At 36.8% G+C, this 21,521-nt stretch overlaps 1 protein-coding gene across 1 annotated transcript; it reads right to left on the bottom strand.

The window, feature by feature from the left end:
- Positions 1 to 8,834: 8,834 nt before the first annotated feature.
- On the bottom strand, positions 8,835 to 17,142 carry LOC139773135 (uncharacterized). The gene is made up of 6 exons (XM_071707388.1): positions 16,633 to 17,142; positions 13,963 to 14,160; positions 13,836 to 13,888; positions 13,681 to 13,758; positions 13,521 to 13,595; positions 8,835 to 10,405 (listed from the first exon to the last, which is right to left on the bottom strand). Exons 2-6 carry the CDS (start codon positions 14,132 to 14,134, stop codon positions 10,181 to 10,183), a joined length of 603 nt encoding a protein of 200 aa, XP_071563489.1. The 5' UTR covers positions 14,135 to 14,160; positions 16,633 to 17,142; the 3' UTR covers positions 8,835 to 10,180.
- Positions 17,143 to 21,521: the final 4,379 nt, after the last annotated feature.

The following is a 21,521-nucleotide window of genomic DNA, read 5'->3' on the forward strand; positions in this document are numbered from 1 at the left end:
CCATGTTGTGATTTTCATTAAGGCAAACGTGTTTTCGGAGGTCAAAAGTAAAATTTTTTGCGCATTGAAAATTTTTAATATTTTAAGTAGGGGAGACCGGGGCTAAACAGTCCGTTTTTTTTCGGTGCCGATTTTTAACAAGAAAATAAATAATTGTAGTTAAATGTGGTATACCACTGTAAAGAGTGAACCTTTAGCTACAAAATTTATATAGGAAATTTTTGTCTACGTCGCTTTGTTTAACCGGTATAGAGCAAAAACGACAACGGTGGAAAAATTGAAATCTAAAAAATGCCGGGGTATAACAGTCTGCACTGCATTTTCAATACATATACGTACATCTAATCCTAAAAAATAATAGGATACGTTTTAATAATTGTTTTTTAAGAGAAAAATATAAAAATTTATATAAAATTTTTATGCGAAACATTATTAAAAAATAGTTACGAGGGTTCCTCTTTCCGCAGAAGTCACTCGCCCGACTTGTTTCACTCCTCGACGTCCGATGACTCTATTCGGTGTCTGAACGGTTGTAATTCCCGTCTCATCCATATTTCATATGCAGTGAGCCCGAAATTCCCTTGAAAATGCACCCGGACTGCTTACTGACCGATTAGCCCCAAACACAAGTTTCAGGTTTGATCGCCCACGAAATATTAGACATCAACGATAATGAAAAAACTACACTGGATTCGTGTTCAGCATGCATTACTCTTTATAATCACGTACCTCGAGATTTGGGGAACAAATATTATTGCAGATATTACAAAGTTTCCACGCGCAGAAAATGTAACTTTCACCTTCCGAAAACACGTTTGCCCTCGTAAAAATCATAACACGGCAGGTAACCTGCCGAAACTCCGTTGGTCACATGGGTACTATAAGCAGCGTTTACAATGTTAATAGCGAGTTCGCACAATATACAGGTTCCGAGATATTTGATTAGACGTATTTACCCCGTAGACGTTTTAGCCCCGGTCTCCCCTATTATTTTCTCTCCAAATCTCGGAATAAGTGAAGAGTAAAGGCTGATTTATAGAGGCCGTAACCGTTGATTTAAGCCGTAATCTTTAAGGAATTGACCAATCACAGTCGAATGTGAGAAGAACAATCGACTGTGATTGGTCAATTTCTTAAAGATTACGGCTTAAATTAACGGTTACGGCCTCTATAAATCAGCCTTAATGCATGCTGAACACGAATCCAGTAAAGTTTTTGCTTTCTCATAGCTTTGTTTTCATAAAAAAGTTGTTTTTTTAGTTTTTGATGCCAATGTGTTCAGAATGTTGTATCTAAGCATCGAAGGTGATATACCTACAAATAGATAGAAATCTATCACTAGTTTATCAAACAGTTAGTTATCGAGCCTTTTAAACTTTAAAACTTTACTAAGTAGTATAAATTATTTGGAATACAATTTTGCAAAATATTAAGTATAATATTCATAGCGCATGAAATAAATGTTAAGATTAAGTTTATTCAACATTTTTCAATATTTCTTCAACATTTTTTCAATATTTATACGGCAAAATATTTGTCTATACTGTTTACAACTTCCTAACCTACTAGTAGTAGGCATTTTACCCTTACCTAAATAGTGGCATATTAAGATGCAGTTTTATATTGTAATGAGTTTATACCCTGGTAAAAATTACCGTTAGAAACAGTTAGAAACAGATAGAATTTCTGATGGTATGTAACGGAATCCTATCCGCTGTAACTGCAAGCTTGTCTAGCTCTATCCGTTTCTGTAAGCAGCACTATTGTATCTGCAAATACAGACAGAAAATGTAACGACGTATAACTGTATCTAATGGAAATCTATCGGCATACAGCATCTATAAGCTTTTGCAATAGAAAAACTTGTCTGTTTCTGTCCGCATTCTGTACGCATCAGATGCTGACGGTATCTATCCGTAATTGCGGATACCGCATCCATCTGCATCTGTACGCAATGTCGACCTACAAGAATTTGTCTGCAGCTACGAATACGAATCCTGTCTGTTTCTGTCCGCATTCTGTACGCATCAGATGCTGACGGTATCTATCCGTAATTGCGGATACCGCATCCATCTGCATCTGTACGCAATGTCGACTTATAGGAATTTGTCTGCAACTACGGATGCGAATCCTGTCTGTTTTTGTCCGCATTCTGTACGCATCATATGCTGACGGTATCTATCCGTAATTGCGGATACCGCATCCATCTGCATCTGTACGCAATGTCGACCTACAGGAATTTATCTGCAACTACGGATACGAATCCTGTCTGTTTCTATCCGCAGTCTGTACGCATCAGATGCTGACGGTATCTATCCGTAATTGCGGATACCGCATCCATCTGCATCTGTACGCAATGTCGACCTATAGGAATTTGTCTGCAACTACGGATACGAATCCTGTATGTTTCTGTCCGCATTCTGTACGCATCAAATGCTGACGGTATCTATCCGTAATTGCGGATACCGCATCCATCTGCATCTTCGCGACGACGCCGCTAGGCGGCGCATGATGGAAAGCGTTTCTGACATTTAAAATACAACCAGCCATAATATATAAGCAGGCGTTCTGTCAGGCGACAACCAGAAAAATTACAGTGTCGTAACTAAAGGAATCCCTTCTCCTGGCGTTTAAAGGTAGAATCTACCTGATAACTACAAACCTCCCACAATGTACATGTATTTGCAGTAATAAGAAATGAATAAAATGCATTTGCAGTTAGAAACGGATAGAGCGGGCAAATCATAATTGCATGCAAATGCAGATAGATATCCTGCCTGGTTTTGCAATCAGATGCGGATAGACATTCAAAATTGGCTACGTATAAAAACGAATAGGATTCATAATTCGTCTGCGCATAGGTTCAGATAGAAGTTCCGTTCCGTTAGGAATCAGTTAGATGCAGTTAGCCTTCCTCACCGTATTTGCGTACACAGTCTTATAGAATCTGCAACACTTTTCATCTGCTTCTATCCGTAATTGCAGGGAAAGAAACGCATAGTAAAACAGTCAGAAACGGATAGAATGCACGTTCTATCCGTTTCTAACGGTAATTTTTACCAGGGTACAATACGGTTGCTAGTAAAACAAATCAGCGACGTACTAAATACTTTTATTCTAACCAATATTAATAGAACGACAAGCTGATTGAGTTAAAAATAGTGTAACACTTGAAGAATATCTTACATAAAGCACTAAGAAAGTTCTAAAAAGCAACGTTGTCGTATGTACTTACCCCATAAAAACTATAATACTGACTAACTAAACAAAACTTGGGCAAAACGTCAGATATAACACTTTTAATAATTTCACGGTATTTACAACAACGCTCCTAGCCGTAGCTTTGTTAAACATAACGAGTGGCATATTCCCCACACTGGCATATTCCCCCGAGTTACCCTATGTACATACACGTAATCTGTATGTTTGTAATGTATACCTGTACACGTGATTATATAGGGGAGACCGGGGCCTAACCGTCGCCGGGGTTGAACCGTCAAATCAAATATCTCGGAACCTGTATATTGTGCGAACTCGCTATTAACATTGTAAACGCTGCTTATGGTACCCATGTGACCAACGGAGTTTCGGTAGGTTACCTGCCGTGTTATGATTTTTACGAGGGCAAACGTGTTTTCGGAAAGTGAAAGTTACATTTTCTGCGCGTGGAAATTTTGTAATATCTGCAATAATATTTGCTCTCCAAATCTCGAGGTACGTGATTATAAAGAGTAATGCATGCTGAACACGAATCTAGTGTAGTTTTTTCATTATCGTTGATGTCTAATATTTCGTGGGCGATCAAACCTGAAACTTGTGTTTGGGGTTAATCCGTCAGTAAGCAGTCCGGGTGCATTTCCAAGGCATTTCCGGGCATTTCCAGGCTCACTGCATATGGAATATGGATGAGACGGGAATTACAACCGTTCAGACACCGAATAGAGTCATCGGACGTCGAGGAGTGAAACAAGTCGGGCGAGTGACTTCTGCGGAAAGAGGAACCCTCGTAACTATTTTTTAATAATGTTTCGCATAAAAATTTTAAATAAATTTTTATATTTTTCTTTTAAAAAACAATTATTAAGATGTATCCTATCATTTTTCAGGATTAGATGTACGTATATGTATTAAAAATGCAGTGTGACGGTTAAACCCCGGCATTTTTGAGATTTTAATTTTTCCACCGTTGTCGTTTTTGCTCTATACCGGTTAAACAAAGCGACGTAGATAAAAATTTCCTATATAAATTTTGTAGCTAAAGGTTCACTCTTTACAGTGGTATACCACATTTAACTAAAATTATTTATTTTCTTGTTAAAAATCGGCACCGAAAAAAAACTGACGGTTAGGTCCCGGTCTCCCCTATATATTCCAATTCAATTACCATTATTATATTAAACATCACTAATTGTTCACCCCACCAGGGTGCCACCCTCCCCTATGGAAAAAAAATATATATAAATGTATTTAAAAATATATGTAAGCAAAAGTATAATTTTATTATATTGAATATGAATATAACCTATAACATATAGGTATATATATATATATATATATATATATATGTTATAGGTTATATTAATATTCAATATAATAAAATTATACTTTCAATATAATAAAATTATATATATATATATTGTATAATAATAATTTTAGTAAAATCTGATATACCGTTATAAAGAGTGAACCCTTGGCTACAAAATTTATAAGGACATTTTTGATCTACGTCGCTTTGTTCAACTGGTATAGAGTGAAAACGACAAAGGTGCAAAAACTGAAATGTCAAAATTACCGGGGCGGAGTCGTCACTCCATTCTTGGACTGAATTTTAAATAAAAATGTATAATTCCGATCATGAAAAATGATAGGATACATTTTATTAATTATTTTTTAATAGAAAAATGGAAACATTAATTAAAAACACGATGGCGGAAAATAATTACAAGAAAAGCGCACACTTATGTGCCCTACGTTCGCACGAAATCCACTGTTTCTCGTCAGCTCTATTCTGTCATCTCTGAGCACACGCAGCACATATTATCCAAGTTCTCGCCGGAATCCGACCACTGCTGCTTCTTTGACTTTGATTTTCGCCCGAAGCCTCCATGATATGGCTTGGTGACGACTTCGCCTCGGACACAGATTTTAAGTTTCATCGCTCATGAAATATTAGAAATCAACGAAAATAAAAAAATTAGAAACTTGCACATTGCTTCCTCATTATTACAGATCGCTACCATTGCTCCTATTTTATTTTGCTCACAAGCTCCTCTATGAGAAAGCTTGTATTTTATTTGATGCATAATTATTAGTATTTATTAGTTTGGCTTTCTCATAGAGGAAGCTTTATGAGCAAAATAAAATAGGAGCAATGGTAGCGATCTGTAATGATGAGGAAGCAATGTGCAAGTTTCTAATTTACAAACTTTTTTAAATTTTAAATTTAACCTTTTTATGAATTAAAAAGGGGTCAGCTTAGTAGCACAAGTGGGGTTTTACAATTGACGTAAAGTCAAATCGATGTTGACTTTGGGAGTTTAGGCTACATGGTCCATATATGGACTTCGCATATGGACCTTTGATCGCGTATAAAGCTGGATCTAATCAACCAAATCTTAAAGAATTATATATAAAATAGGGGTAGAAAAGACTGAAGAATATAATAGCATTATAAATAGCCCGATATCTCAAAATTGGCGGAAGTTAGAGCAACCACAAACATTTCTCAAAAAATTCAAAATTTTATAAAGAAAGAACCTTTTTACCGATTATCATCAAATTCAATACCAACCTTCTTTTAATGATACTCTATATAAAATTACATGTATAACTTATACATGTAACTTTTTAAGCAAAAATCGGTAACTCCTTCACCGATCCTCACTAAATTCAATACTTTCCTTAAATGATATTTTATCCATCAAATAACTTACACATTTTTTAAGCAGAAATCGGTAACCCTTTCACCGATCCTCGCAAAATTCAAAACAACCTTCCTTTAATGATACTCTGTATAAAATTACATGTATATCTTATACACTTTTTAAGCAGAAATCGGTAATTCCTTCACCGATCCTCGCCAAATTCAATAACAATCTTTCTTTAATGATACTCTATTCTTCAAATAACTTAGGGTAGACCGAGGCGAATCGGATCAATATAAATTTTAAGATAGTTTTCATTGGTGTTTTGTTTCAAACAAGCTGTTTTATCGTGCTAATTAGTAATCCGATTCGCCTCGGTCTACCCTATACATTTTTTAGGCAGAAATCGGTAACCCTTTCACCAATCTTCGCCAAATTCAAAACAACCTTCCTTTAATGATACTTTATATAAGATTGAATGTATAACTTGTACACTTTTTATGCAAAAATCGGTAACCCCTTCACCGATCATTGCCAAATTCAACACCAACCTACCTTTAATGATACTCCCCAGATAACACATGCATTTTCTACGAATATTCTATAAATATTTTTCGAGAATATTAGAATATTCCCACAATATGCTAATAAGATGGAAATAATGTTTTATGAATATGTATAGAATGTCAAAATGGGACTAGTTTTAATATTAAAAAATAGATTGAAAGGATATTCTGTATTACATTCAAGGAATATGAAAAGAAGCTTTATAGAATGTCAAAAAGGAACCAGTTTTAATATTGAAAAATAGATTGAAAGAATATTCTGTATTATATTCAAGGAATATGAAAAGAAGCTTTTTAAAACTATCTGAATAGTGTTTATAGAATGTTCCAAAAATACGTCATCCAAATCGTACAGCAGATGTTTATAGAAATATATATTTTGATAGGAAAGAAAGAGAGAGAGAGAGAGAGAGAGAGAGAGAGAGAGAGAGAGAGAGAGAAGAGAGAGAGAGAGAGAGAGAGAGAGAAAGAGAGAGAGATAGATAGATAGATAGATATAATTTATTATGCCCAAGCAAAGGCTAAAGGGCAAAAAAGTAATATAGCAGTTACAATAATATCGCAATTACAATAATATAGCAGTTACAAGATGCAGAGATACAATAAGATGTAAACAAAAGCGAAATATAGCGGTCAGAAGTTAGTATGATGTGCATGCTCTCTCTCATAAGGCAAGCAGCAGCAATCTCAATAATATACCATGTAAAAAAACTAAGAACTAACGCAACTTAACTAATAATAAGTACAGTGAAAAGGAATAAGATAAGGAGCAGTATTACCAAAGAGAACTAAATAGTGTATATAAAACTAAGAACTAAGGCGCAGCGCAATTTATGAACTAATAATAAGGAATGAAAGCACTAGAAGTTCTATACCAGAAACAATGTTATCCTATTTCACGTGTAAGCAAGTCGATATGTCCACGAAAGGAATAAGCGTTGAGTTCAGCAAAACGTATCCCAGAAGAATTACATGTTGATTAAGCCGAACGATCAAAGAACAAGGAACGAGCCGGTCGGACCAGTCAGATAAGCTTAGCTAGATCAGTGTCGGAATCAATATAAATAACAGGTTGACCATCAGAAGACCTAACACATATTTGACCATTCCTTACCCAGACATACTTATACGACCTCTCTTTAGCAACACTCTTAGCCCGTTGTAACATGTCGTAAGTGCTCTTGGATAACAACTCGTTTACATAAATGTAACGATCTGAGTTACCACCGCATACGTCCTTACATTTGAGAACACCCTTTGCCCGCTATTTTGAAATAACCATATCGCGCACGGCACTCGAGGCCAAGGTAACAACGACCGAGCCGGAAGATGCAGCAACAGTGGAAGTCGCCGACAGTGCCTTCTTAACAGTTCTGACACCGAGAATATGGCAAGACAAGTCAGGAACGTCCAATGCCTTTAGCACATTCCTGGCAAGCTCAGATGGAGCAACAGATAACGCCAATGGTAAACCCTGAAATGATTAACTCATTTCCCCCATGAGTTCCCTGAAATGACTGAGCAGATTTTAAGTCGTGAATTTCGCGAATAAGTTCAGCGTTATCCTGCTCCAATTTGGCAATGCGCTGACTATTCTGACTAACGGTGTCAGCAAGCCGATTCAAGTGATTAAGTTTATCACTTAGTTCTTTGTTAGTACGTTGCTGACCGTCCATAAAAGCGGAAAACTTCGCAATCAATCCACGCAAAAGATCATTGGTAGAGTCATGTATAGTGTCATGCATAGTGTCATGCGTAGTGGAATGCAGAGAGAGAGAGAGAGAGAGAGAGAGAGAGAGAGAGAGAGAGAGAGAGAGAGAGAGAGAGAGAGAGAGAGAGAGAGAGTAAGGAAAGGTATAAAGTGAGAATTAAAATGTTTTATCATATATATAAATATATATATATATTTATATATATGATAAAACATTTTAATTCTCACTTTTACCTTTTCTTACTTTTTTTCCTAAAATATATATTTGCATAAACATCTGCTGTACGATTTGGATGACATATTTCTGGAACATTCTATAAACATTATTCAGATCCTATATAAAAAAAGGCATGTTAAGTCGATAGTCGAATTTATTGTTGCCGCTTTTCCGCGATGCTGATTGGTTTTTCTCGCTGCGCTTACTTCATTTGCAGCTGTCATCGTATATTTTGACAGTTGTGTGTATCAAGAAATTAATAGTGTAATAGTAATAGCATAATGTTAAAGCTAAATAGCGCGCGCGAAGCGCGCGTCTGTGGTGCTAGTAGTTTTAAAAAGCTTCTTTTCATATTCCTTGAATATAATACAGAATATTCTTTCAATCTATTTTTCATTATTAAAATTTGCTGTACAATTTAGATTGTATATAAATATGGATTATATGATGGAAAATTATACAAATAACATTATATATAATTGTAAATTCTGTACGTTTATTATAACACATATTTTTATTATGTTATAGTAATACATGAACGTAAATATATATAAACTCTATCTAAAAAAAAAATTTATAACCTCTGTAAATGATTGTGTAGTCGCAGACGCCTAATTGCACACTTTTATCACTCGATCTGAATCTGAATAAAAATATAAAATTATTATAATATAAAAAGTATATTATTTTCTCAGAGATAGCGTTTTCGACCGAGGTGGGTTTCAATCCGGGTTTCAACCAGTTACAAGCGAAATCGAGCATCTACTGGTCAATTCGCCCGTGTTGACGAATAAATGCTCGATTTCGTTGAAACCCGGATTGAAACCCACCTCGGTCAAAAACGCCAAGAGACAAGAAAAATGCATAAGATGCAAATTATACCTACTTTACGTTACAACAGGCCTGTTCACGCCACGGCGCCCAACGACCAGCGTTCCACAGCGCGCGCGCGTTCTTTATTATTGTTTCTAGTACGTGGTACGTGCTCGCGGAGTGGCGCGGCGATAATGCAATAATGCTTTTTCACAGTAAATTTTTTTGTTTAGAGTCTAAACCTAATTCTGACAACGGTATCGTATTTTTACTTAAAGTGTAAGTTTGCAATAATGCTTTTTCACAGTAAATTTTTTTGTTTAGAGTCTAAACCTAATTCTGACAACGGTATCGTATTTTTGGATGTAATCCGCAGGGCATGCCACAGTCTTTTTATAACAATACATTGTAGAATTTTTATATAAAGCGAATGTTTTCGCAAGTTGAGGTTAAAAGTGTCGGGATTACAGACGGCTTTAGCATCCCCTTAATTTGATTAGTTTTGCTACATTCTATAATATTTATAGAATATACTAACAGAATATTTCTACTGACAATTTTATAATATTTCCAGTACATTTATAGAACATTCTTTAAAACGAAAATATTCTATTAACATTTATAGATGATTTCGTTGAGAATATTCTCTTAACAGAATATTTGACGCAGCATAACATATTTATACAATATTGTGTGTTATCTGGGTCTATCCATAAAAAAAAATTAAACTCGATGTCTCAAAATTTGCGGAAATTAGAGTAATCATGTAGATTTTTTAAGATAGAAATCGGTAACCCCTCTATTATTAGCAATTTTTATTAATTCTATTATATTCTTCAGTTTTTTCTACCCCTATTTCATATATAATTCTTTAAGATTTGGTTAATCAGTTCTTGAGTTATAGAAATTTCGGTAAATTTGGCACACACACACATACACACATACACACATACACACATACGGACATTTTTTAAAATTACGATTTTCCGACGTTTTAGAACATGTTGGATTAGAGACCAAAAAGGAGGGTCATATCAAAAATATCGTATGGTTCCTCATAGTTACGATCCAGACCTATCGCCCTAAGATACATCTCCAATTTATTCTCTCGAGTCTCTTGCCAAACTTCCAATAGATAGCGGCGACGGGCTTGGCGTTCTGACCTTTTCCGCTGGACTGATCTTTCGAAGTTCAAAAGATCTTCCATCACCAGGTTGTCGTCGTATGTTATTGGCTAAAAATATAAAAAATATAAAAAGTATAAAAATATGTACACTGAAAAAAAAAATTGCTAGATTCAAGAAAATTTAATTTGAATTAAGAAAACCATTGTTTTGACTATTTGCAAGAAAATTATTTTTATAATTTGAAACATTTGTATTTTTAGAAAGAAAAAAAAACATTTATTAATGTAGAAAAATTATTTCTTTAAAGTAAGTAAATGTTATTTATTAATAAAAACGAGATTTTGTCGGCCTGACTGGCAATCAATTCAATGTATTAAAACGACGTTTCGACCCGTGCTTTGGGTCCTTATCAAGTTACAATATAGCAATGATAATTGCGCGTCAAATTATAAATCTAACAATCATCGTTGTAATGTGGTCCGAGAAACATGACCGTAGCGTACAGAGCCCGGAGAGCGACTCCAGTCGCTGAGTTATTTATTAAATACTTCAATATACTTCAATTGAATAACTAATATTTTAAACTATAAAACGCATTACAAAACAAAAGAAATTTTGTTTTTCAAATAAATATGCAAATTTTTAAAATAAGTAAATCTTTTTTTTAATGAATCAAAAGGTTTGATTTCTGCAGTAGTAATAAGAAAATATATTTTTAAACCAAAAAACTGCTATTTTGAACAAAAAAAATCATTTTTTGTTTTAAGTAAATTGTTAGTTGAATTAAATAAGCAATACATTTTATAAACCTTCAATAACAAAATATATTTTCAAATAAAAAAACTCATTTTTCAAAAAAAGAAAATATATTTTCAAAATAAAAAAATTCATTTTTAAATGGAAACCATAATTACTAAATTTGAAAAACGATATCATTTTTTAAGTAAATTATTTTTTTCTGTATAATAAGAAAGTTAATTTATAAATCTACAGTAACAAAATATATTTTTAAATAAAGAAACTCATTTTTCAAAGTAACAAAATATATTTTCAAAATAAAAAAATACATTTTAAATAAAAACCATGTTTATTAAATTTGAAAAACAATATCATCGACACAGAGTACTAGTACGGGGACAACACTGATTGCCATATCATACTCGCGACGTGTTGCTTTCGTGCCGCGGTCGTTACCTCCGGCGCCGCTCGAGCGAGAATTTCTCCAAGTCCAATTCGGTCTTTCGACACCGACTCGTGGCAGTGCTGTGTTCGTATAAGTTACACGACGGTGGCGATCGACTACGAGCGCGAGCAAACGGGAAACGATGCTCCCCGCATCGACTTCGTCGTACGTGCCCCTTTCGTGTACGTATTCCACAAACGTTTTACACATTCGTACAGACCAAGCGAAACGCGTTTGCACGTCCGTACGTATCGCTCGTGTCGCTCGGCTCGCCGAGCGCACCGCACCTCTTATAGTACCCAACCAGCCGGCCGAGCGATCGGCGACGCACGGTCTTACGCACGGTCGCTTACGGGCGCCGGAGGCGAAATATCGAGACCATCGGGGCTTGACCGCTGAGAGCGACGACGACGCGAATTCGATTATCGTACGGGATATCCGGCAGCCGGTCTCGGGGGTCGACGATACGCCACGTTGACGTAAAGCGAGACGAATGACACCATAATTCGGGGTACTTGTAACCGAGAGGCACAAACGCGGTTGTTACCTCCGGCGTGGGCTCTAGCGAAAAGTCCTCTCGCGACGTGTTGCTTCCGCGCCGCGGTCGTTACCTCCGGCGCCGCTCGAGCAAAAAGCTTTCTAAGTCCCCTCGCGACGTATTGCTTTTGTGCCGCGGTCGTTACCTCCGGCGCCGCTCGAGCAAAAAGCTTTCTAAGTCCCCTCGCGACGTATTGCTTTTGTGCCGCGGTCGTTACCTCGGGCGCCGCTCGAGCGAAAATTTTCTAAGTCGACCCAATACATGCCCAGTACTGAGCCGACTCTCGGCCGTAGATTACTAAATCATAATATTTTTATTTCTTTCATTGAAGAAAATATATTTTTATATTTTTTATTATTACAGATTTTTATAATTATTTGTCTACATTAAAAATATATTTATTTTATATGCAAGTAATTAATTTACTTACTTGAAAAAATAATTTAATATATTCAGATAAGTCATTATTTTATTTGAAATAACTTATTCTTTCCATTAAGCTTTGATTTATTTATTTTAATATAATTGCATGTTTAGTAAACCAAAGTATCTATTTTTTCAAATAAAGAAATTCAGTTCGTAAATTTAATAAAATATTTATTTAATTTATGATATTAATATTTAAAAAGGCAATCTTTTTCATGTTAAAAAATAAATTGCTGTTTTTGAGAAAATATTATTTAAATTAAAAATTTTATTTGAAGAAAATTAGTTACTAAAATCAAAATACTTTTATTTCTTTCATTGAAGAAAATATATTTTTATATTTTTTATTATTACAAATTTTTATAATTATTTGTCTGCATTAAAAATATATTTATTTCACGTGCAAGTAATTTATTTACTTATTTGAAAAAAATAATTAAATATATTCAGATAAGTCATTATTTTATTTGAAATAACTTATTCTTTCCATTAAGCTTTCATTTATTTATTTTAATATAATTGCATGTTTAGTAAAGCAAAGTATCTAATTTTTTTAAATTAAGAAATTTAGTTCGTAAATTTAATAAAATATTTATTTAACTTGTTTTATTAATATTAAAAAAAACAATGCTTTTCATGTTAAAAAATAAATTGCTGTTTTTAAGAAAATAATATTTAAATAAAAAATTTGTGTACTTAAAAACAAAAAAATAAAATGTTAAACAAATATTTCCAATATTTAAATAAATATTTGCAAGTATAAAATAAATTCTTTATAAAGTTACAAAATATTTCTTTAAATCAAGGAAATAATACTAAAATAAATATATTTACTTAATATAAACAAATTTTTTTTCAGTGTAATTGTAAACAAACTTAATTATAGTCCTTGGTTTCCGTGAAGGTGCTAGTGAGCGCTTTAATTATTAAATTATTATTTAACGTCATTATAACGCACCATTGCACGCGTCAAAAAAGCACGCATGAATAATTAATAAGCCGCGTAAAAACTCGCGCGCGTGGCAACGCATGGAAACCAAGAATACACTTATATAAAGGAACGTTTTGTACTTACTTCTTCGGGCAGGAACACGACTCTTAACTCACGACTCAGCTGGATCTCAGGGGGATCTACTTGTATCCCAATCACCTGTTAAAACAGCAATGAAAACAGCAATGAAAAAATTGGTTTAAACCAAGCGTATACTTTATATAAAGGGACGTTTTGTACTTACTCGTTCGGCCATGAGTGTGTATCTTATTTCTCGTCTCAGTTCTACCAGCTCCATAGGGATATCTCCTACCATAATCACCTAAAACAGCAATGAAAACTGCAATGAAAAAATTGGTTGTGGTCACTGAGTACTGCACACGTTATGCGACCGCTTACCGCATCCTGCGGGTATGTCACCCGGATCTCGCGTTTGAGTTCTTGCATCGTTGCTGTAAAGAAAAGAATTCCTAATTATCTAGGGCCTTATCGTGTACGTGTATAAGGGAGGTTTTTTGTGACTCACATGGGAAGCTGACTGGGGTTTGAGACTGAGCATTGTGCGTGTTATGGGGGTGCCTCGGGGTTGGAACACGCTGCCTGCAAAAGCAGAGAACCGCCGCCGTTACCAGGCCGCCCATGCTGAGTATCAGAAAAACAACGGCGATAACGAACCAAATAGGGTCGCATGGGTCCATGCCTAGGATCGTCGATGCCTCGGAATCTGAAGTTACAATGAAAATACATTAAATCAGAAAAGTTTAATTTCAAAAAACAGAGATATGCTTCAAATTGATCGAAGTGTAATAAAAATGGTGCACGTATACATAAGGGGGAAAATGTGGTAATAATTCTGTAAAGTTCATTAACTTCATTAATTTATAAATTAAAGCCATTATAAAAAATACGGAAAAAGATGTTATCTAAACGCGTGAGAAAAATATTACATAATAAAAGTTACACAACGTAATATAACTGTCTTTTATAACTTTAATCAACTTTATAAAACGAGATATCTGCACAGTTTCGATTTTCATTAACTTTTATTAGAAAAGAGATTCTTTTCTTTGTAATAGTAAACAATGCGAACTTGGGCCAAGGTGGACTTCTAACTTGGGCCTTAAATAAAGTAAGGAAGCCCTTTTAGAACTTAGTTTTTTTTAAATTGCTATGATTGAATGTTTTGATTTGTATAGAGTTTATCTCGGATCTGATTAGGTCATCAATGTTTTCTTTCGTTTTAATTTAACCATGTCCAACTATAGCCCATACAGTTTAGTCACGATTTTTTTACCTATGGGATGCAAATATCGAATCGTCCGATGGAACTTGTTTCTCGTATTTAAAATATGACGCTTTAACATTACGAAATACGGGGGAAGGAAACGACCCCGCGGGAGAAGAATTTCCGCCACCGTCACGACCGCCGCCGAGGATGACAAACATCGGCATTATCGTCATCATCAGCAGCAGGAGCAGCAGTAGCAGCAGCATCAGCAACGACGTCACGAGGTTGGAGATACGTTTAATTTTATAGATTTACAATCGGAAAACTCGCGGCACTTTAGAAATTTTGAAATACTCGTAATATATACTTTGAAATATCGTTTCTTTGTCACTGGATTGTCGATAGTTGATAAAATGGGAAAAAGAATTATATGGGAGATAAAGTGTCGAAATGCACCCAGATAACCATATAAGGATGTTCCTTATTTTATCAACTATTGAAAATCCAGTAATGAAGAAACGATATTACCACTATGGTAATATCGCTTTTTCATGGCCCTGATGATATGTATGGCGAAAAAGCGATATTACCACAGTGGTTTCTTCATCACTGGATTGTCGACAGTTGATAAGGATGTTCTCCATTTTATCAACTGTCGACAATCAAGTAATGAAGAAACCACTGTGGTAATATCGCTTTTATACATAATTATACATATATATATGAAATATGTAACTTTTGTGAACGACGAAAATCATCGTAATGACGGTCGGGTATACTAAATTCATCGATAGCGTGAATTACATGCCGATGCGATTATCCGATTTGCCTAAAGCTTTCGGGCTACAGGGTACATCGGATAAGAGTAATTTTCCGCATTTATTCAACACTCGCGAGAATCAATTAAACATATATCGGTCTGATACCCGACGCGCACTGATCAATCGCTCAAACAAATGAAACCTGAGAAACGCGAGCGGTTTCAAATAACATAACACGCGGAGCTGACGCGTGAAAACTACGTTTTTGATTTTCAACGCGAGATAATACGGTATTGCCGTAACGACGTAGATATCCTTCGACGCGCGTACATGGCTTTTCAAAAAATCTTTTTAGAACGCGGGGGTGTGTGTCCGTTCGAGGAATGCACTACTATCGCTTCCTGCATGAGAGTTTATTCATAAAAACTTTTTGCGCGAGGAGGAAATAGGACGTATAAACAGTATTAATTTTTAATAAAAGAATTAATCTTTATAAGAGGATTTTAAATCCATTGCACTAGTCTGCCATATTAAAAAATAGCTTTTAAGCGTATATTATATAACATAAAATATAATATAAGAATCGCATTTATTATTTATATTTATATCAATTCTAAACTACGGATGACATTTATATCAGTGAGTGTTTATTACAAACGTTTAAAAAATGTATATTTATAACAATTTCTTAACGTATACTATTATACAGTATAAGAATTGTTTAATGGTTTGATACACGTATCAATAGTTTAGAATTGGTATAGGTATAAGTAATAGACGATTATTATACCGTATAGCAGTATACGTTATAAGAAATTGTAATAAATATAAATTTTTTAAACGTTTCTAATAAACCTAATTAATACTCACTGGTATAAATATGGTGTGATATATACGTATCAATAATTTAGGATTGGCAAATAATTATATAATAAACGATTCTTATATCATATAGCAGTATATGTTAAGAAATTGTAATAAATATCAATTACCGAAAAAAGAGCATCGAGCCGTAATAAGGTGTTAATGTTCACGAATTCTATATTAATTAAACATTACAAACGTTTCGGTCACATATAGGACCATCCTCAGTGTCGTACAATTAAATTAACGCAGTTCATATTTATATAAATGAGTGTTTCACGGGATAATAATAACTTTGCACATATCGAAATATGTATCGCTATAGAATAATATTAATTCTTACCTTAATTGTTTTCAGGACTGTTGGAAAGTGCTGACTATAACGATTTGGATGTATGTATCCTGGCAAACTCCGGGCAAGCTCCGTTTGCACTCCGAACTTCTTTACCACACCGAACCACACTTCCGGACTACACTTCTTTCTAATCTCACTTCGAAATCTAAATTCGAACTACCTGCTCAGATCCAGATCACGGTTGCGTGGAGCTGTTTTCTCCCTACTTCGGGTCGCGTTCGGATTTTCCACCCCGTCCACCCGACTGCTAAGGGTGTGTTTCCACTTAACGCTCACAACCAACGTACGCTTGCGAGCATCATTCGTCCTTGTTTAACATTTGACAAACAACAAGGATGAAATGATTCCATGAGCGTCGCGAGCATAAATGGAAGGTACCCTAAAAATCCTATAGTATATGTTACGTGTACTATAGATTTTCAGCACTCGAGTGATGAGGAATCCGAACGTAGCCTGGAGTGAGGAAAAGCGCGTGTTAACGACCGAGCCACATCTAAAATTTTTAATACAAAGCAATAATAAAAGATAATATTTTTCCTACCGTTTATTTTTTTTTGACGATAATAATAACTTTATACGTATCGAAATATGTATCGCTATACAATAATATTCTTGCCTTAATTGTTTTCAGGACCGTTGGAAAGTGCTGACTATAACGATTTGGATGTATGTATCCTGGCAAACTCCCGCAGCCAAAAATAAGTCAATGTGATTTTAATCTATTCAAAAATATCAATTTAATATATAGGCCAGTCATATTAGACATCGAATCGTCCAATTAATCTTCCCAGGTTGCAACCACCATGAATCGCTTTGATTTGAGGTGCTATAAGTGGGATTTATTTTGCTTCGCAAAATTAACGCGGAATAAAAAGTTATTAACAATATTATGAACAAAAAACATGATTATTTTCATTTTTTCTCAAATATTTCGAAAACTAAGCAAGATAGGGTAACTAACTATACGTACCTTTTTTGTACAGCTTAAAATTATTTACAATAATGATCTGAACAACATTTATCGTCAAGTCAGTCGTTTAGCTTGCATGCGCCGTCAAAGTCCGAAACTCGGATCCCGAAAATCCTCGATTTCATCGTTTTTTTGATGTTGCGCCGGTGATTTTTTTTCGTCATTTAAAATGGAATTAAAAATCTCCAAAAAATCACACATTATCTGAGAACTACAAAAAATACTTTTTATGATGCAACCGATTTTTTAGACCCTTTTTCTTTAGTTTGTAGCTATGTAAGCAAAAAATTTTGATTTTTTGGAATAGTCTTAGTTTTTCGCTGTTTTCAGGCCTTAGAATTTATTTGAGACGAATTTTATCGTATGCATCTTATTGTTGTAGACGAAATTTGCAACAAAAAAGGACCCTTGTATTTTTTTCGTACGACGAACGCTGATTTTTTTATTGACACGCAAAGTTATCCAATATTGCGCACAGGTCGGATAACGCTTAACTTTGCGCGTCAATAAAAAAATCAACGTTTGTTTAACATTACACACAACTGTCAAAATATATGCTATAACAGCCGCTCACGAAATTAGTGCAGTAACAAAACCAATCAGCATCGCGGAAAAGAGTCAACAATAACTTCGAGACTTTTGAGAAAACTTCGAGAGATGCTATCGATTTAACATGCCTTTTTTTAGATGTGTCGTGACATTTTTGCTTCGAATATTTAATTAATATATTTCTTATATTTTTTTTTATTTCTTATATAATTATCACAAGCGGTTTTTATTATTCAAATAAAGCGCGCATGTATTTTTTACTTATGTGTATGTGCGCGAATGGGTGAAGGACACTTGCGTTCGAGGTTATTGAAAATTCGATGTGAGTTTGTAACGGAATGTCTATAATTAAAATGTAATTTACAGTTATTTACAATGCTTTTAATGGATCGCTACCAACTTGTTCTCGCGGGCGAAGGCGCGCGGAGAAGGCCGTCACTCGAAGCACGAGCTTTATCCGGAGAACCGCGGAAAAAACGTTTTAAGACCGATCGAAGGTGCCGAATACGAAGTACGGAATCGTAGTACGAGTTAATTCGACGTACAGTTCAAGAGCGATCCCTACTTGTCTCGTCCAAGCGACTCGGAAAACGAATGTTCCTCCGCGCGCGGGAGACCGGGGCTTTATCAGTTCGCACTCCGACCCCCCGTTCGCGCTCCGAAAGTTGCGTTGGGCCAATCGGCCACCGATACCCCGAGCCGTGCGTAATTTGACATTTCAAACTGTTCAGCCGCCCTCGGGGCCGGTAACCGATCAGCTGTTTTCGTATACGTCTCTCTCCTTGTCCCGGGTGTTTACCTCTCGCTCAGAGGTTCCCGAGACAAAGGGAGAGAATCGGTACACGCGGAAAACGCGTGACACTGTTTTGGTCTCTCGAAACTTCTCGGCAATGTCCCCTCGGAAACACGGCGATTATTCTCCGAGAAGCGCGAATATATTTAGCTTTACAATTTAAGAATTCCCTAAAACAATCCGAGTGCGTCTCGAGAGAAATCCTGCCATAACTCCGAGAGCAGTTCGATTTCGAACATTCCGCCCGCCTCGTGTATGGTGCATCCTACGATTAATTTTCGCGGACACGTATGCGCTTTGAAGGCGGGTGTCAACTCGTCGGCGAAAGGTCAACTCGCGTCGCGTTACCGCAGCGGCGAGCTACGAACTCGCAGAGCAGGAATGTTTCGCTTGAAGCTAGGCCTTTGACGCGATGGCAAAAACAAAAACGCTGACGGTTGTACGCGGAAGATATACGCGGCTTTATTTTCTTCTACGCGATATACATCAACCACGACAAATCGGGAAAGATTTCGCGATTATTCCTCGCTCCCCGGTGCGTCGCAGTCCGGGAGGAGGACGAGCTTGCTCACGGGCCGCGTGAGTGTAGATGCAGCCGTCCGAACCTTGACGACTCGGATCTGGCCGTCGCGGCGTCGCCTTGACGCCGTGGAAAATCTTGCGAAGCTCGACCGCCGATTCACTCTTCATTTTTGTTAGCGCGATGAAGTTAGACAAATACGCGCGGGTCAGAAGTCGCTTGTTCTCGTAGTACGCGCTCAATATGTCCCACGCACTATCATAATTCTCAGCCGTTGTCGCGATATTTCGGACTAGTAATTCAGCCTCACCTTTTAAGCAAGTTTTGAGGTAGTGCAGCTTCTCTACTTGCGTCGTGGTCGTGTCCCGGCCGATGATGGAGTGGAAGAGGTCGCGGAATGACGGCCAGTCCTCGTATCTGCCCGAGAAGTGCGGCAGTTGAATCCGTGGTAGTGTGGTACGCGGGGTTGCCGCCGCCTCTGGAGTCTCGGTCTTAGCGGCTTCCCTCGTTTTCATGGACCGGAGGAGATCCAGAAAAGAAGCCTTCTGGTTCAGGAAGGCCTCCTCCGCCAGCGTCGGCACGTCTTGCTTTTTATACTCGAGCTCGGCTAGGGCCTCGGGCGACATTGTAAGCAGCCTTTCGTGGTGCTCGGCGAACTTAGCCCAGTTCGCTTCTAGAGCCTGCAGGCGAGCCTCCACCATTCCCATGGTGATCTTCGCGGGCCCTGCCTTTTTTAAGTTTTCGTAGGCTCTCGTTATTCGGCCGTACAGCTCGCTTTGCGCACGGAGCAGTCCTTCCGTCTCAGCTCTGCTCATCTCGTCGTGTCAGGCGGTCACTCGAATGCGAGAAGCTCACCCGTTCCACGTATGCACTCACTCACGCTGCGGATATCGGTCGCGAAATCCGGCTCGAAGGACCAAAAAATGTGCGCGAATGGGTGAAGGACACTTGCGTTCGAGGTTATTGAAAAGTCGATGTGAGTTTGTAACGGAATGTCTATAATTAAAATGTAATTTACAGTTATTTACAATGCTTTTAATGGATCGCTACCAACTTGTTCTCGCGGGCGAAGGCGCGCGGAGAAGGCCGTCACTCGAAGCACGAGCTTTATCCGGACTAATCCGGAGAACCGCGGAAAAAACGTTTTAAGACCGATCGAAGGTGCCGAATACGAAGTACGGAATCGTAGTACGAGTTAATTCGACGTACAGTTCAAGAGCGATCCCTACTTGTCTCGTCCAAGCGACTCGGAAAACGAATGTTCCTCCGCGCGCGGGGGACCGGGGCTTTATCAGTTCGCACTCCGACCCCCCGTTCGCGCTCCGAAAGTTGCGTTGGGCCAATCGGCCACCGATACCACGAGCCGTGCGTAATTTGACATTTCAAACTGTTCAGCTGCCCTCGGGGCCGGTAACCGATCAGCTGTTTTCGTATACGTCTCTCTCCTTGTCCCGGGTGTTTACCTCTCGCTCAGAGGTTCCCGAGACAAAGGGAGAGAATCGGTACACGCGGAAAACGCGTGACACTGTTTTGGTCTCTCGAAACTTCTCGGCGATGTCCTCTCCGAAACACGGCGATTATTCTCTGAAGCGCGAATATATTTAGCTTTACAATTTAAGAATTCCCTGAAACAATCCGAGTGCGTCTCGAGAGAAATCCTGCCATAACTCCGAGAGCAGTTCGATTTCGAACAGTGTATGTGTTGTGACATTTTTGCTTTGAATATTTAAGGAGGTTCAGGTGCTACAAAAAAATGCAGCCAGTTTCATGAAATTTTAATATGTTGTTCTGGAATGCAAAATAGAATTATGTGAATTTTTTGGAAATTTTTCACCGTCACGTTTTGAAAAAAATCTACTCCAAAAATTGTACTTTTTAACATAGGTTCTTATATGAAATGACATATTGCACACCCAGATAGCCAAGCATTCCTTGGCATAAAAAGGAAATAGTGTTTGGCATAAGTTTTTTGCCGTCATTTTGACATCATTTTGTATGAAACATTTTTGGTTACGTTTATCGCAGTATATTCGTATCATAACTTA

The sequence above is a fragment of the Temnothorax nylanderi genome, unplaced genomic scaffold (assembly GCF_030848795.1).
Source record: "Temnothorax nylanderi isolate EJ_2023f unplaced genomic scaffold, tnyl_v1.0 TNYL_tig0057_pilon, whole genome shotgun sequence".
NCBI lineage: Eukaryota > Metazoa > Arthropoda > Insecta > Hymenoptera > Formicidae > Temnothorax > Temnothorax nylanderi.

Excerpts from the sequence above, each read along its gene's own strand:
- LOC139773135 (XM_071707388.1), bottom strand. The coding sequence starts at position 14,134 with ATGGACCCATGCGACCCTATTTGGTTCGTTATCGCCGTTGTTTTTCTG. Across the intron at positions 13,759-13,835 it reads TGACATACCCGCAGGATGCG|GTGATTATGGTAGGAGATAT; the intron begins GTAAGCGGTCGC and ends TTGCTGTTTTAG. Across the intron at positions 13,596-13,680 it reads ACACACTCATGGCCGAACGA|GTGATTGGGATACAAGTAGA; the intron begins GTAAGTACAAAA and ends CTGTTTTAACAG.